This window comes from Pollachius pollachius (assembly GCF_949987615.1).
Source record: "Pollachius pollachius genome assembly, chromosome: 12".
NCBI classification, from domain to species: domain Eukaryota; kingdom Metazoa; phylum Chordata; class Actinopteri; order Gadiformes; family Gadidae; genus Pollachius; species Pollachius pollachius.
The window spans coordinates 19,701,314-19,718,745 of NC_136945.1; the positions used below are offsets into that span (position 1 = coordinate 19,701,314).

The window sequence follows — 17,432 nt, forward strand, 5'->3', positions numbered from 1 at the left end:
AACATGGCGGACCGCGCGTACGGGGGGGGCAGACTTTCACCAGTCATACGTTTGTTCTGCGCATGCGTGCTCGACGATCTGCTTCTACTGAGGAAGTGGGTCAAAACATCGATCGAAACATTTCAAATAATCTTATTATCTCAACTCATGAAGAGTTGTTGGTCTGTATGCTGAAGAATATACAAACTAGAGATTCTGTCCTTGGCTAGCATTAACCTAACTAGTAGCCGTGTGCTCGAAGGCGATAGTTTCTAAGAAGTATCGGTTCTCTAGCGTCGGTGCTGCTGTCCGAGCATCACATCTCCAGGTAACATCTCCCGGTTAACTATGACATCACATCTTCATGTTATCACTCACAACTCCTGGTTAACTTAGACCTCACATCATTATATTCACTTTTACATCACAACTCCAGGTTAACTGACATCTCATCTTCATGTTCACTATAACATCACAACTCCGGGTTAACTATGACATTAAATCTTCATGTTCACCATAACATCACAACTCCTGGTTAACTGTGACATCACATCTCCGGGTTAACTGTGACATCACATTTCCAGGTGATCGGTACCATGGGAGCTCACCGGGGAGACGGACGGCGGGACTGGCCTGAGGCCGACGTGGTAAGCAGTGTCTGAATACACGTCGTCTGACGACTGGTCATGTGACGTTAGTTCAGTCTACGGGACAATTCATCAGGTAGAACCACAACATGTAGAAGAGGTTACAAAATTGTTCTGTGCTAGTGCTAATATGACTGTGTGTGTGTGTGTGTGTGTTCTCCAGCAGAACCCGTGGAACCTCATGATCAAACACCGCCAGGTCCAGCGCAGAGGAAGAAGATCTCACATGGTGGTTAGGTGAGACCTGTTGTCATGGTGATATAACTCAATATAGTTAGACCTGTTGTCATGGTGATAGAACTCATGATAGTTAGACCTGTTGTCATGGAGATAGAACTCATGATAGTTAGACCTGTTGTCATGGTGGTGAGACCTGTTGTCATGGTGATATGACTCATGATAGTTAGACCTGTTGTCATGATGGGGTAGACCTGTTGTCATGGTGATGAGAACTCATGATGGTGAGACCTGTTGTCATGGTGGTGAGACCCTAAGGTGATGAGACCTGTTGTCATGGTGATAAGACCTAATGTCACCATAATGAGCCCTGTTGTCATGGAGGTGAGCTCTGCGGAGGAGATATGTGTGTGTGTGTCTGTATGTTTATGTGTGTGTGTGTGTGTGTGTGTGTGTGTGTGTGTGTGTGTGTGTGTGTGTGTGTGTGTGTGTGTTAGTTTCACAGACCCTGTGGTCTCCATGGACCTGCTGAGGGCGGTGCTCCAGCCTAGTTTCAACGATGACATAATGGCCGTCTTCAGGAAGTACCAACAAGTGAGCGCACACACACACACACACACACACACACACACACACACACACACACACACACACATCATGTCATATAACTGATACACTATGAATCAGAATCAAATCCGTTAGAGAGGACACAACATTATTATAAATGTTTTTAATATGTTTTTAATTCTTAAAGTCTCCCGTCTACCCGCTGGAGGGGGGGGGTTCAATCTCACATATTGTGACTTAAAACCCACCAATCACGCCAACAGACGTGTTGGTGTAGTTTGATGTTCTAATGTCGTCGGTTGATCTTCTCAGTTCCTGGACAAGGCAGCAGAGAACGTGAAGGAGAACATGGGGGAGGACGTCCAGACGGACCTCCTGATCACAGACACCTGCAGGAACCTGCTGGAGCAGGTGAGGCTACAGGCTGACCAGTATCGGTTAGCTAGCAAGCTGACCGGCTCTCTGATCCGGCTGGTTCTCCGACCTGGCTGGTTTTCTGTTAGGACCGGTTCTTTGATGTCTGCAGTATGACTGGTTCTCTGCCTGCAGCATGAGTGGTCCTCTGATCCGACTGGTCCCCTGTCTGACTGTTTCCCGTCTGTAGGCCAAGCAGATGTTCCCGGAAGCAGAGACCAAGTTGGCCCGCCCCGGGGCGGAGGCCAGCATGAAGGTGAGGAACCACCACCACCACCACCACCACCGCCACCGCCCACTGTCTCTGCCACGGTTTACCACCCACTGTTTCAGCTTTCGTTGGCTCACCTGCCGTCCCTCTGTCCTCAGAGATCCAGACAGACTGACGACGACTCCACACACAGAGTGAGCCCCGTTCCTAAGAAGGTACCTCTTACATGTGACCTCTAGCATGTGACGTGTGACCTCTAATCTGTAACCTGTAACATTTGACCTGTAACATAACCTCCAGCCTGTAACCTCTAACATGTGACATCCTACCTGCCTGTACTATGTAATCTGTAGCCTCTAATGTGTTGATGTCTAACCTGTACCATATAATAACCAACCCGTAACCCTTAACCTCTGACCTTTAATGACCATGTGCGGTGTCCTCCAGAGGAAAGGTCGCCCCTGTGCCCCGGCGGCGGCCTTTGACCGACCTTTGACCTACACTGCACCGTGAGTCCTACTCTGTATTCACCTCTTCCTCCACAACGTACTTACGGAATTAACAACACAATCAAATATTTAACCACGTTTGCGGTGGAAAGCCACCTCGTACATCATTTTCTACTTACGATATTAGGTACTTTAGTCTAAAAATATTTATTTTGGACCTAATCAGCTTAAATTGAAACATACTTCTGGGCTGCTTTGAGCGTTTGACCATTGCTTCTAATCTTGGATTTGCAGCCCGTTGATTCAGAAGTGTAAAAAAGTAGAGAATGAAATAATGCACACACTTGGAACGTCATTGGCCAATCAGAATCAAGTGTTTAACAGTGCTGTTGTATAAACTCGTTCTTGTTTTAGATCTAAACCCAAATCTTCGGAGCCAGTCAGAAGAGAAGGACCCAAGGTAAGAAAATCATCCCAACCGTCTTTGTAGTATTGTTATGCATATTTTTTATGTATTACTATATATCTTTGTAGTATTGTTATATGTATTATTTATGTATTACTGTATATCTTGGTAGTATTGGTAGATATATTATTTATGTTTTTCTATATATCTTTGTACTATTGTTATATATATTATTTATGTTTTTATATATATCTTTCTAGTGTTGTTATATATATAATTTATGTTTTTATATATATATTTGTAGTGGGATCCCAACAGACTCAATGATGGCAGCACATTCGTCTTGGGTTCAAGAGCCAATAAGTGAGTATAACCTTTTGAAGAGTACTTGAGGTAGTGTGATTAGTAAACAGTATTACAGGTACTATTACTAGACCAGTTGCATAGTATACAGTATTACAGGAACTATAACTAGTTGTGATGCATAGTATACAGTATTACAGGAACTATAACTAGTTGTGGTGCATAGTATACTGTATTATAGGTACTATTACTAGATGTTGTGAAGAGTATACAGTAGTACAGGTAGTATTACTAGATATTACTTCCTAGCACCAAGGTCCTAGGAAGCACCCTAATGCTGAAGGTTAGCAAGGCACCGAGGTCCCAGGAAGCATCCTAAAGGAGGTGTGTGTTTCAGGGCGTTGGGCATGGGGGGAACCAGAGGACGAATCTACATCAAACACTCTGGCCTGTTCAAGGTAAACACACACACACACACACACACACACACACACACACACACACACACACACACACCTTGTGGTTAATATTGCGTATAGCTATAGTAGTTCATGCTGTGAAGTTTAAGTAGTTGATGGTTCAGTGGTACATACATACATACATAGTGTGTGTAATGTGCGTGTAATGTGTTCCCAGTACGCTGCAGATGCTCAGGATAAACACTGGCTGGCAGAGAGACAACACATGAGAGCTACTGGAGGGAAGATGGTAGGAAAGATGATAATCATAACATGAGATATGATCACAATAACATGATATGATCTCCATGACCGTCACAAAGCCCTCACTGCTCAGGTGTGTTTGTGTGTCCAGGCATACCTGCTGATCGAAGAGGACATCCAGGACCTGTCTCGCAGCGACGACTATAAGTAAGGCTTGTGTGTGTTTGTGTATATATTTATATAACATCAGTCTGTATGTGTGTGTGTGTATATATCATGGTTGTGTTTAATGTGAGTATATCATGTGTGTATATTTCGTGTGTGTGTGTGTGTATATCATATGTCTGTATTTGTTTGCGTGTGTGTGTATATCATGTGTGTGTGTGTGTAATATATATTTATATAACATCAGTCTATGTGTATGTGTGTGTGTATATATATCATGGTTGTATTTAATGTGAGTGTGTGTATATTTCATGTGTGTGTGTATATCATACGTCTGTATTTGTTTGTGTGTGTGTATCGTGTGTGTGTGTGTAATATATGTGTGTGTGTGTGTGTATATCATACGTCTGTATTTGTTTGTGTGTGTGTGTATCGTGTGTGTGTGTGTGTGTGTGTAATATATATGTATGTGTGTGCGCGTCAGGGAGTGTCCAGACTTGAGGATGGAGGAGCTGAAGCCGTTCTCTGTTCCTATCTGGATGGTGGAGAAGATGCAGCGAGCCATGGAGGCCCAGCGCTCTGAGGCCCTCTGACAGCCAATTAGAGGCTCCGAGGCCCTCTGACAGCCAATCGGGGGCTCAGAGGCCATCTGACAGCCAATCAGGGGCTCCGAGGCCCTCTGACAGCCAATCAGATGCTCAGGGGGGCTGAAGAGGGGCGTATCATGTGGTGGTTTTTAAGGTTTTATTGTTTGCTCACCTTTCTAGTATTAAATGCTTTTTTTAATCAAAAACCTGTAGTATTTCTACTTGTCCTGGAAGGATTTATACCTATACTGATAGTTCAGCCGTATAACACCGGTTAACAAATATATCATATATAGGTCCAATATAAATATATAAAAAAATACTATATAAATATATATAATAAAAAATGATATAGACCTATTAATGACCTATTAAAAATTAAATGAATTATAAATAAAAAAGATATTTTTTATATATTCATATATTTAAATATATAGAAAATAAAAATATGAGTTTAAAGAGGATATAAATATATATATATATATATATAAATTAAGAGATAAGAGACATGGAGGATGATATTTAATATTTATTTAGAAAAGTGGACATGGTTCCATATTTACACTGAAGACAGGAGGAGGTGGGAGCAGGAGAAGGAGAGGGGTCACTCGATACCCTCCTGTTTGTCCTTGATGGAGACCCTGAAGCGCTCCTCCAGGAGAGACAGCTCACTGATGAGATCTGTGATGGCATTGGTGAACGCCTCCTACACACAGACACACACAAAGTTCGTTAGCGTGACCACTTGAGGAACAGGACTGCCTTGGTTCCACCCTCTGCCGTGTAAACACCCAAGCCAGCTTGCAACAAAGAGCCGTCCTTGATCCTTAACCGTATTAAACAGGTCATATAACCAGAACAACGTGTCTAACCGCCATGACAACACATCTCATCGACAGGTCTCATCCCCATGACAACAGGTCCCAGCCCCATTTGTACTCATTGTAGTCATTCCGCCTCTCTTATTAAGACTAGTGGGGAGTCATCAGTTAATAGTCTGCACTTTTCTCTATAGCCAGGCTGTGACACAGACAGGTCAGTTACTAATCATGCTGGACCTGGGCTTGCTAGGATGGCTAGTTACATGAATCCTGGTGACTATCAGGGGGTATAGTTATAGTTACTAGTTATCTAGCTAAAGGTCCCTTGACATGCCACCAGGTGGCATGTCAAGGGACCTTTAACTGGTGGCTTTGGTCTGGGGGGGGGTCGGAACCTGGGTGACTATCCCCCTGATAGTCACCTAGCTAACTACTAACTATAGTTATAGTTAGTCGTCACCTGAGGGCTGTAGTCCGGGGTGGTCTGAACCCGGATCACTATCTTGTGCTCCAGAGGGTGGGGGACTTTATAACCGGCAAACAGAACCTGAGGGTCCTTCAGCAGCTGCCTGCAAACACACAACACACACATCAGTTAATATCACTAAAATACTGTAGGTGGTGACGTGCCTTGTGGGAATCCACGACACAAATCACATGAATGGTTATAAGTCCCATCTATTGTTATTCATTTACTAATCAACAATACAAAACACATGTATTTGTATACTAAAACACGAGAATAACATTAGAACTAACCTAGATTAGCCTACAGCGAGCAAGGGATAGTTACTGGTGAGCAGTTCTAGTTTTATAGTGAATGGCGCTAGTTGTACTACTGAGTAGCACAAGTTGTACTGGTGAGAAGTACTAGTTGTACTGGTGAGTAGTACTAGTTGTACGGGTGATTAGTACTAGATATACTAGTGAGTACGCTCTGATGATGTTGCCCAGCGTGTGATGCTAGTTGTACTAGTGACTAGTGGTACTAGTTAGGGGGTAATTACGCACTGATGATGTTGCCCAGCGTGTGGTGCTAGTTGTAACAGTGACTAGTGGTACTAGTTAGGGGGTAGTTACGCTCTGATGATGTTGCCCAGCGTATGGTGCTAGTTGTACTGGTGACTAGTGGCACTAGTTAGGGGGCGCTTACGCTCTGATGATGTTGCCCAGCGTGTGGTCCTCCTTGTTGAGCGTGAAGAGGCAGGCGTTCGGCACCTTGGTGTCCTTGGTGATGGTGATTTTCTTCTCGCCCTCGAACAGGAGGAACGACTCGAAGGCTGGAGGCGCGTTCATATTATTACTATAAAATTATATTATTTTTTATGAATTAATTGCTTTTTTTAATAGAAGTGTTGGAAGAAAGCACGGCGCGGTAAGATTCTGTACACAAACAGTGACGACATCCGGTGTTATAGCGCGGCGCATGGCAGTGACGTAGAGTGACGGAGTCGATTCCGGGATCTTTCTCCGACCAATGAGGCGCTTTTGTTGTGGTTGCGCATGCTTCCAGTTGACCAATCAGACCTGGATCAGGTTTAAAACGCTGATCGCTGATTGGTTCTCGCCCTAGCGAGAAGTGTTTGAATCCTGCACTGCGTCGTCGTTCAACCAGCTGTAAGTTTTACCAACACTTCTGCTAACTATTCACTATATTCTAATGATAAATTGATGTTAACTACTAACTATTCACTGCGCTATCATGCTTAAGTGTCGGAATATAACGATGGCCCTCATAATGATAATCTTTAATACAATAATCTAAAGGTGTATGTATTGGTAACGTTTCAGCTCTGGGCTGAACAGTGGGTAACGTTAGTTAGTGTTATACTAACTTATATACTAACGTTAGCTAACAATGTAATGAATATGCTTCCATATAATGACCACAACATCACCACCGTATATGTATTTGACAAATTAATGTTTTTATATTAACGCTGAACCCATGACACCAGTTATGTTCTTTATGGGGCTAACTGTCTTTGAGGTGAACTCCCGTTCAAAGTATGTTAATATTCCGAGTTTGTCCTGATTCAGAGTCTCTGCTCCTCAGATCCCTCCAGTAAAATGTCTTCTCAGAACACGGACCCGGCCGCCGCCGCCTCTACGGCCGCGCTAAAGGGCAGCGAGGCCGGCGGCAGCGCAGCCCGAGGCTCGGTGACGAAGAGGTAACCAGCCTCCGATGCATAATGCGTTAGTCACATTCTGTTATAAAATATAGAATAGGAAACACGTTACATTAGACTGACATAAATTAATCGGACATGCATTACAGTAAACTGTACTATAACCGATACATATTGTATATTTTTTATATATGATGTGATACACATAAAATTATACTGACAGGAGATTAATTTGATATACATTACATTATACATCCCACTAACCAATACATCTGACATATTAATATAAATTTTATGATACATTTTATGTGATTCTGATACACGTTACATTATACATAACATCATTATATCATTCAACAATCTGTTGTATACCAAGTGATATTTCTATAGTATAAGAAGTTATACACAACACACTGGTGTCTGTACAATGTTTTATTTTGAAATGTTTTCTATTAGATATTGTTTTATATGGGGTGGCCAGGAGGTTTTGGTATTTATTGTGTTTTTTCTCCTTCATTGGCAGATTACAGCAGGAGCTGATGACTCTTATGGTAAACGGCTGATTCTTTGAGTCTAACATTAATTAACCTAATAGTTGAAACCTAGTGACTAACATGTATCTGTTTGTGACTTTGTATTCTTAATCTGCTTGGTAGAAATCAATGTCTAACTTGAATTTTCTTTGAAACGTTCATTAAGTTTCATTGCAGAGGGGAAGCCTAGTTAGCTTTGTAAGTTAGGTAGGTGTAATTTGCTAATTATCGTGTTAAATGACGACAGGGTTATGTTCAGTTGAAGAAGTGAAAAGCGGACTAAATCCTTCCTTGACACGTAACGGGGCAAAGATGTTTGATATTTTATAGATATTTTCAGATGGAATGATGTTGGATCATGTGAATTAAGATGGACTGATGTTGGATCATGTAAATTTAAATGAACTGAGCGGTCACATGAATTCAGATTAATTGATGTAGGATCATCTGAATTCAGATGAACTGATGTAGGATCACATGTATTCAGATGTCGGGTGATAAGGGAATCTCGGCTTTCCCGGAGTCGGACAACCTCTTCAAGTGGATCGGAACCGTCGACGGAGCTGTAGAAACGGTAGACCTTCCTATGAATAAAGATAGACTGGTAACATTCCACAATGCATTGTAGAATGTAGTAGACATTATTATACTGGTAACGTACCATAATGCATTGTAGAATGTAGTAGACATTATTATACTGGTAACGTACCATAATGCATTGTAGACTGTAGTAGATATTACACTGGTAACGTACTATAATGCATCGTAGACTAGTAGATATTATACTGGTAACGTACCATAATGCATTGTAGACTTGTAGGTATTATACTGGTAACGTACCATAATGCATTGTAGACTTGTAGGTATTATACTGGTAACGTACCATAATGCATCATAGACTAGTAGATAATATACGTAGCATAATGAATTGTAGACTTGTAGATATTATACTGGTAACATACCATAATGCATTGTAGACTGGTCGATTTTATACTGGTAACGTGCAATAGTGCATCGTAAACTAGTAGATATTATACTGGTAATGTACCGTAATGCATTGTAGACAAGTAGATATTCTACTGGTAATGTAGAAGATATTATACCACTAACATGCCATACCGTGGGTTATGGTAAACTGGTAATATGCCTAGTGGTAATGAGTGATTGTTAGTGGTAACAGGCTTTCACTAGTGGTAATGTGCTGTAACTAGTAATGTTCTGTAACTAGTAGTTACTATTGGTTGTTCTTTAACTAGTGGTAATGTGCACTCACTAGTGGTGACGTGCTGTATCTAGCTTTAACCCGTGCTAACCAGCGGTGACGTGCTGTACCTAGCTTTAATCCGTGCTAACCAGCGGTGACGTGCTGTACCTAGCTTTAACCCGTGCTAACCAGCGGTGTTGTGCCCCAGGTGTACGAGGGGCTGCGCTACAAGCTGTCCCTGGAGTTCCCCAGCGGTTACCCCTACAAGGCGCCGCGGGTCAAGTTCGTCACGCCCTGCTTTCACCCCAACGTGGACGAGCAGGGCTTCATCTGCCTGGACATCCTGAAGGACAAGTGGTCGGCGCTGTACGACGTCAGGTCCATCCTGTTGTCCATACAGTCGCTGCTAGGAGGTAACGCTAGCCTGGCTACACCCACGCTGCCTTGCGTGCGATTTTCATTTCGCGCTGTAGGCAGCCTGGATCCCATGGATCAGATTTTCGGATCCATGAGATAGGGAACCAATCACAGAACGGGGAGGGACGGCAAGACGACGACGACGTCTATGCGACACACCGAAGCTTGTAGTTTACGGATCCAAAATGGCAGCAGACGCGTTACCTTTCGATGCAGCCTTCGATATGGTTCTAAGTAGTTTAGAATGCAAGTTTATTTTGAAAAAAAGAGCAACTTTCGGCGTTAAACTCTTTCATTACCAAGAAGGATGTCTTTGCCCTGCTACCAACAGTCTTTGATTGGCTATGAGCTACGTACAGACTCATATGATAGACATTCGTAGCGCCCAATAAATGGCTTCGGCCGATCGTAAACCACACCTCAAATACGAGAAAATGAATGTGTGGTTCCCAGACCTCATCTCAATGTAGATTGACATGAGGTCTGGCGTTAGCCAGGCTAAGGCAACGCTGGTCCATACAGTCAACACTGGTCCATACAGTCAACACTGGTCCATACAGTCAACACTGGTCCATACAGTCGCTGCTAGGAGGTCACGCTGGTCCATACAGTCAACACTAGTCCATACAGTCACTGAGGTAACGCTAGTCCATACATTCACTGCTAGGAGGTAACACAGTTACTAGCTCGTCACTAACTGAGGTGTGGATTGAGTATATGACCCGACTTTAACCGCGGGTGTTTGATAATGTTTTGCCTAAACAAAGAGCCTGCCTTTTTGTTGTTTGGTTTATTGATCCACATGCATTACCGTTAATAGGCTGCACTCGGGCGCACACTGAACAGGTGGGTCACAAGTAAGGCAAAGTGTGCGATTGGATAACCACTTTAACCCGTCTCCTCGCAGAGCCCAACAACGACAGCCCTCTGAACGTGGCCGCCGCGGAACTATGGGACAACCAGGAGGGTAAGTCATAAACTACTGCTCGTCTCTTAGCCCTGCGGTCTTCGGTTAGGGCTTCAGTTCGCAATAATATATACAACCACCTGATGCCGCCGTTTCAAATCCATTCAAAAAGCTCTATGGCACAACTATTGTTTTCAATAGTATTACCGATGCATTGTTTGTCTTCATTTTTTTGTACTTGATGGAAGTATGTTTTCTTTCCCTACCAGAGTTTTGTACTTCGTTATTGCATAATAGTAAAAAAATATTTATTTTTAAAAAATAAAATAAAAAATCTTATTTTTATACATTGGTAGTCAAGGCGGCGCCCACACTGCGGGGGTAAAACACTGCCTAGTATGGTGAACTATTAATGACCTCTAATGTGGCGAACTACTGCTTTGGATAATAGCGTCTGCTTAATTGCCCTAAATGTAAATGTATTAAAAAACAATATAAAGATGAATGAATGTCTCTTGTTTCAGCGTTCAAAGCCCACGTGAATGCGGTCTTCAAAAGCTGAACCACAATGTCTCGTCGTGTGTGTGTGCGTGTGTGTGTGTGTGTGTGTGCGCCGTTGCGCGTGTGTATGCGCTTGTACAATATTTTTATGTTTCTTTGCCCTGTGTCAATAAAGATTTTTTGTTCTACCACACGCCTGATGTTGTATGATTACCGATAGATTCATTTTTATTATATATAATTATTAATACAATTATATCATTAAAGACTGTCATTGCAAATCGCTGTATGATGGGGAAAACCCTGACGTCCACGCCGTTATTCTCTAGACGTCGTCAAGTTTGTTTTCTAATGGACGAGAGTAGTCCTTATCCGTGTGGCAGAGCGCTGGCCAGGACCAGGGATTGTCTGAGTCCGAAGTGGTTCAAGTCCAAACAAAACAGTCCAAATGAGAGAGACAGTCAGAAGCGAGACAGAAAAAAAATAATCCCCTTGGAGACCAATTTCCTGCTTTATGGTTTTTGTGTGATGCTAGAGACACAGTATGTCATCTATTTTATTATTATTCACCATTATTTGTAAGGATCAAATTAGGCCATATTATTTACGTGGGGTACCAATGGCTTTAGGGGGAGAAATATTCTCGGTCATTGAGGCAGGATATGTGATTGTTATCCATGGCGCAATTAGAGAATAATTACGTAAATGTGCAGAGATGATTTGCTGTTAGAAATGATATTTATAACATGACGGTGCCTAATTTCTTGGGACCCCTGAAGTACTCAATTTAAAAGTGAAAATGTTGATAGTGTGAGAAGGTAAAAGATCTAAAATAGGTGACATGGTTTATACATGTCAAATACATGTGTTAACATCAGTGGTATTTAATTACAAATCGTTGCTTCTTCATGTGCACACAGTTGGCACCACTATCCGTTTGACATTTTCCTGTACAAAGTAAAAGTACACATTAAGTAAAATATTGTTTATTATTGCATGTGAAGCAGTGCTAAAATAACCACAATAATAAGTGTTTTTCTCTTTAACCCTAAAATGACTTGTATACCTTTAGGGTTGTTTGCTAGAGACTAGCATGTTGTTCCTCTAACGGCCTCTAGGTGGTTCACGGTAGAGACTAGCATGTTGTTCCTCTAACGGCCTCTAGATGGTTCACGGTAGAGACTAGCATGTAGTTCCTCTAACGGCCTCTAGGTGGTTCACTGTAGAGACTCGTATGTAGTTCCTCTAACGGCCTCTAGGTGGTTCACGGTAGAGACTAACATGTAGTTCCTCTAGCGGCCTCTAGGTGGTTCACGGTAGAGACTACCATGTTGTTCCTCTAACGGCCTCTAGGTGGTTCACGGTAGACACTAGCAATTAGTTCCTGTAGAAAACTTTGTGGTTGACAAATACATTTTGATAAGATAAAAATATTTCTTAGGTTGGATCTCATTAGCTGGGTGCTCTTCATGTTTTATATCTTGTGAGGTTCTGGGTGACAGTTTAATTGTATGTTATTGAAGGAACATACCGGAACATTGTCTGGGTGTGCAAACAATCATACACTAACAAACATGTCTCCCCTGGCTTCACCAAAAAATCTTTTACCAATATAATTTGTTATCGACTCAAACTGTTTGACGATGGCAGGCCCTAGCACAATCGCTATGCTAAGGATGAAGTACCGTGAGATAAGCCCTTTTTTCGAACGCTGAAAAATTTTCTTCCAAACTTAGTTGTGTTGTGCTTTTTGGTTCTTATGGAGCACAGGGGTACGTGTGCTACGGAAAACCCCAGCCAGCTCAACTGTCAGCTATGAGCTAACCCCAGCTAGCTTCCTGTCAGCTACAAGCTAAGCACAGCTAGCTCCCTGGCAGCTACAAGCTAACCGATTAAGAAGCCTGATTGGTGCTCTGATGCCATCTATAGGGTTCAATCCTATTGGCTTGTGATTCTAGGGCTCTGATCCTATTGGCCATTTGATCTCAGGCTCTGGCCCTATTGGCTAGTTGATCTAAGGCTCTGGTCCTATTGGCTAGTTTATCTCAGGCTCTGACCCAATTGACTATTTGATCTCAGGCTCTGATCCTATTGGCTAGTTAATCTCAGGCTCTCGTCCTATTGGCTTGTTGATCTCAGGCTTTGATCCTATTGGCTAGTTGAGCAAACAGAGCAGACAGCCCAGGCGGCAGCAGGGAGGGCAGCAGGAGTTCATCTTGTTTTCATTGGAGACAACCTCCACCTCCATCAGGTCCTCCATGCTGTCCTCCATCAGGTCCGCAGCCTCTGCCCATGCCTGCTGGGTCGCCTCCACGGACCAGAAGGGAACTGAGACCTGGAACCAGAACCACAGACCTGTACCTTGAAGAACCACAGACCTGGACCTTGAAGAACCACAGACCTGGACCACCAGAACCACAGACCTGGACCTTGAAGAACCACAGACCCGGACCTTGAAGAACCACAGACCTGGACCCTGAAGAACCACAGACCTGGACCACCAGAACCACAGACCTGGACCTTGAAGAACCACAGACCCGGACCTTGAAGAACCACAGACCCGGACCTTGAAGAACCACAGACCTGGACCACCAGAACCACAGACCTGGACCTTGAAGAACCACAGACCCGGACCTTGAAGAACCACAGACCTGGACCACCAGAACCACAGACCTGGACCTTGAAGAACCACAGACCCGGACCTTGAAGAACCACAGACCTGGACCCTGAAGAACCACAGACCTGGACCTTGAAGAACCACAGACCTGGACGTTGAAGAACCACAGACCTGGACCATGAAGAACCACAGACCTGGACCTTGAAGAACCACAGACCTGGACCTTGAAGAACCACAGACCTGGACCTTGAAGAACCACAGACCTGGACCTTGAAGAACCAAAGACCTGGACCTTGAAGAACCACAGACCTGACCATCTACCAGGACCAGAACCAGAGACAGAGACCTGGACCACAGACCAGGACCAGAGACTTGACCATCCACCAGGACCACAGACCAGGACCAGGACCAGAACCAGGGACCAGAACCAGAGACCTGGACTCAGGTCGGGGGAGGAGTCTACCTTGAGCTGCATGTCCTGCAGCAGATCCTCCAATCCTGTGATGTGATTGGTCAGCCCCGGGCTTGGCTCCTCCTCCACGGTGATCCAGGGGGTCTGGACCGACGCCGCGCGAGCAGCCACCCCCGCCATGGTGTCACATGACCCTGTTAGTAGTCACATGACCCTGTTATAAAGTATTATAGACACATGACCCTGTTATAATGTATTATAATCACATGAGCCTGTTATAAAGTATTATAGTCACATGACCCTGTTATGAAGTAAAATAGTCACATGACCCTGTTACAACGTATTATAGTCACATGACCTTATAATAACGTATTATAGTCACCTGACCCTGTAAGTACTCACATGAACCTGTTAGTAGTCAAGTCACATGACCCTGTTAGTAGTAACATGACCCTGTTGTCACATGACCCTGTTATAACTATTATAATCACATGACCCTGTTATAATGTATTATATTCACATGACCCTTTTAGTAGTCACATGACCCTTTTATAACATATTATAGTCACATGACCATGTTAGTAGTCAGATGACCCGGTTATACCGTTTTATAGTCACATGACCCTGTGATAACGTATTATAGTCACCTGACCCAATAGAACGTATTATATTAAGGGTGGCCCCTTATCTAAACTGAAGGAGACCGCGTCGTTGTTCATCCCTAAGATAGATGTTCTGGCGGGCTGACCTGTGTTGACCAATGCGCGTCGATCACAGCGCTGAGTCAGTGGAAACCGTCCAATCAGGCTGCTGGCCTTCTGGAGGTCGAACAGGAAGTGCTCGAGCGCGGACAGGAAGAGGACCCAGATTCGCTCTGCGCTCTCTCTCTCCCCTGGGGAGGACGAGCTAGGGTCACCCTCGGCCAGCAGGCCCAGAAGCCGCCGGGATAACCCTGAGAACAGTGGGGCCAAGGTCAACACAGAACCACCCACTGAGTGTGAGCGCATATGTTGTCATAGGACGCTGGCTGCACCAGACCACATTTACACTAACCTCTAACAGGCAGAAACACCGATCATACCAGAGAAGAGCTTGAAGGCTAGACAGACAGGTAGGCAAACAGACAGGTCGTACCAGAGCAGATCTTGTAAGCTAGACAGATAGGTAGGTAGACAGACAGACAGGTTGTACCAGAGCGGCTCTTGAATGCCAGACAGACAGACAGGTAGACAGACAGACAGGTCGTACCAGAGCAGTTCTTGTAAGCTAGACAGATAGGTAGGTAGACAGACAGACAGGTTGTACCAGAGCGGCTCTTGAATGCCAGACAGACAGACAGGTAGACAGACAGACAGGTCGTACCAGAGCAGATCTTGTAAGCTAGACAGATAGGTAGGTAGACAGACAGACAGGTTGCACCAGAGCGGATCTTGAATGCTAGACAGACAGACAGGTAGACAGACAGATAGGTCGTACCAGAGCAGATCTTATAGGCTAGATAGACAGGTCGTACCAAAGCAGATCTTGTAAACAGACAGACAGGTCATACCACAGCCGATCTTGTACGCTACACAGACAGGTCGTACCACAGCCGATCTTGCAGGCTACACAGACAGGTAGACAGACAGACAGGTCGTACCACAGCAGATCTTGTAGGCCAGCACTCTGCTCTCCTCCATCTCCTCTCTCAAGAAGCTGCCGTCACAGCTGCTGCCCAGCGCGGATGACAGCTGCTGGAAACAGGAAGTGACCCGGCTCAGAGCTTCCTGTCCGCGCTCGCACTCACCCAGCTGCCGTCGCCGCACCTGCAGCTCGTCCACCGACCGCCGCCAGCGACTCATCTGGCAGACAGACAGGTAGAGAGACAGTGAGACAGCCACTTAGAGAGACAGCCAGGTACAGAGACAGCCAGGTAGAGAGACAGTTAGATACCCACTTAGAGAGACAGACAGGTAGAGAGACAGTGAGACAGCCACTTAGAGAGACAGCCAGTTACAGAGACAGCCAGCTAGGTAGAGAGACAGCCAGGCAGGTAGAGAGACAGACGGGCAGGTAGAGAGACAGACAGACAGGTAGAGAGACAGACGGACAGGCAGGTAGAGAGACAGGCAGGTAGAGAGTCAGGCAAGTAGAGAGACAGATGGGCAGGTAGAGAGACAGACAGACAGGTAGAGAGACAGACAGACAGACAGGCAGGTAGAGAGACAGCCAGGTAGAGAGACCGGGAGGTCCGCCTCCCTTTACCCTTTCTCTGTAGGCCCAGCTCTGGTCCTCACCAACCCCCTGTCTCCTAGTAGTCACCTTGTGTCCTTCTCGCCTTCTTTCCTGCCACCTTGTGTCCAAGCCTCCTTGTATCCTAGCTAGGCAGTAGGAGACGTGTGCGTCCTCAGAGTCTCCATATAACCTCTGCTCCTTCGAGAGGAGGCAAGGTTTCCAACACAGGTTAGGCTCCCCCCTCCCCTCCCCTCTTTCCACTCTTCTTTGCCCTCCCATTCAGCTCTTCTCTTCCTTAGCCTTCTCGCTCCTCCCCTTTCTTCTCCCCTCCATTCTCTCCTTCTCTCCTCTCCTTTCTCCTCTCTCCCCCTCCTCTCTCCTCTCCTCCCCTTCCACCGCCTCTCTTCCAGTAGACCTCTCTCCTCCCCTCCCCTCTCCTCTCCCCTCTCCTCCCCTCTCCTCTCCTCCCCTCTCCCCTCCCCTCCCCCCTCCTCTCTCTCCTCCTCTCCTCCCCTCTCCTCTCCTCCCCTCTCCTCTCCTCTCCTCTCCTCTCCCCTCCCCTCTATGCTCCCCTCTATGCTCCCCTCCTCCCCTCCCCTCCCCTTCCCTCCCTCTCCTGGGAGGTGGGATGACTCCCCCGGCTCCCTCTGTTAATTGCCTTTCGGCCCCTTGTGTGGTTCCCTCTCTCATTACACGAGGCTGGCTGTCTTCCTCTCACCCCCACCTGATGGAGGAGGTAGGATACAGGGGGGAGGATTTAATAGGATATAGCTGTAGGATATAAGAAGTAGCCTATATAGTCTTTAGTTATTCAATTATTTCATTTTGTGTTCACTCTGTCAACTGTCTTTGAGTATTTAGAACAGAGTTATATGTATATGTATTATTATTTTATATCAGATCAAATGAAATTGTTAAATGTGTATATGTATATATATATACAAAGGTGCTGCCACATATTCAGAGGTCCACTGTGACCTAACCAGAAGAAAAAAATCTGAGATCTTAGTTTTGTGTTTTATTAAAGATAAAAATAAACATTCACTGACACAGACATGACCCCACATCTAACAACTTCAGGCCCCGTTAAAATCCAAGAAGACTTGTAAT

General features: G+C 44.7%; 4 protein-coding genes across 5 annotated transcripts; 2 read left to right on the forward strand and 2 right to left on the reverse strand.

The window, feature by feature from the left end:
* Window positions 1-81: 81 nt before the first annotated feature.
* LOC307083466 (deoxynucleotidyltransferase terminal-interacting protein 1-like) lies at window positions 82-4,773 on the forward strand. 2 transcript variants are annotated; one of them, XM_079747368.1, is made up of 14 exons: window positions 82-307; window positions 564-626; window positions 790-863; window positions 1,301-1,397; window positions 1,683-1,781; window positions 1,975-2,040; window positions 2,154-2,210; window positions 2,443-2,504; window positions 2,859-2,904; window positions 3,155-3,213; window positions 3,551-3,611; window positions 3,790-3,861; window positions 3,967-4,022; window positions 4,465-4,773. In XM_079747368.1, exons 2-14 carry the CDS (start codon window positions 576-578, stop codon window positions 4,571-4,573), a joined length of 909 nt encoding a protein of 302 aa, XP_079603494.1. In that variant the 5' UTR covers window positions 82-307; window positions 564-575; the 3' UTR covers window positions 4,574-4,773. The 2 variants fall into 2 exon arrangements, with proteins under 2 accessions (XP_079603494.1, XP_079603495.1); XM_079747369.1 differs by having other exon boundaries at window positions 793-863.
* Window positions 4,774-5,089: 316 nt separating this feature from the next.
* Window positions 5,090-6,786, reverse strand: polr2j (RNA polymerase II subunit J). Its single transcript, XM_079748270.1, has 3 exons — window positions 6,542-6,786; window positions 5,849-5,957; window positions 5,090-5,273 (listed from the first exon to the last, which is right to left on the reverse strand). Exons 1-3 carry the CDS (start codon window positions 6,682-6,684, stop codon window positions 5,172-5,174), a joined length of 354 nt encoding a protein of 117 aa, XP_079604396.1. The 5' UTR covers window positions 6,685-6,786; the 3' UTR covers window positions 5,090-5,171.
* A 172-nt stretch (window positions 6,787-6,958) lies between these two features.
* LOC307084016 (ubiquitin-conjugating enzyme E2 C-like) lies at window positions 6,959-11,261 on the forward strand. The gene is made up of 7 exons (XM_079748127.1): window positions 6,959-7,005; window positions 7,445-7,559; window positions 8,041-8,068; window positions 8,538-8,624; window positions 9,463-9,667; window positions 10,579-10,638; window positions 11,103-11,261. Exons 2-7 carry the CDS (start codon window positions 7,459-7,461, stop codon window positions 11,138-11,140), a joined length of 519 nt encoding a protein of 172 aa, XP_079604253.1. The 5' UTR covers window positions 6,959-7,005; window positions 7,445-7,458; the 3' UTR covers window positions 11,141-11,261.
* A 1,973-nt stretch (window positions 11,262-13,234) lies between these two features.
* On the reverse strand, window positions 13,235-15,949 carry LOC307084158 (regulator of G-protein signaling 9-binding protein; the record flags this gene model as incomplete). The annotated part of the gene is made up of 4 exons (XM_079748402.1): window positions 13,235-13,414; window positions 14,160-14,302; window positions 14,857-15,060; window positions 15,748-15,949. 4 exons carry the CDS (start codon window positions 15,947-15,949, stop codon window positions 13,235-13,237), a joined length of 729 nt encoding a protein of 242 aa, XP_079604528.1.
* Between the last annotated feature and the right edge of the window lie 1,483 nt (window positions 15,950-17,432).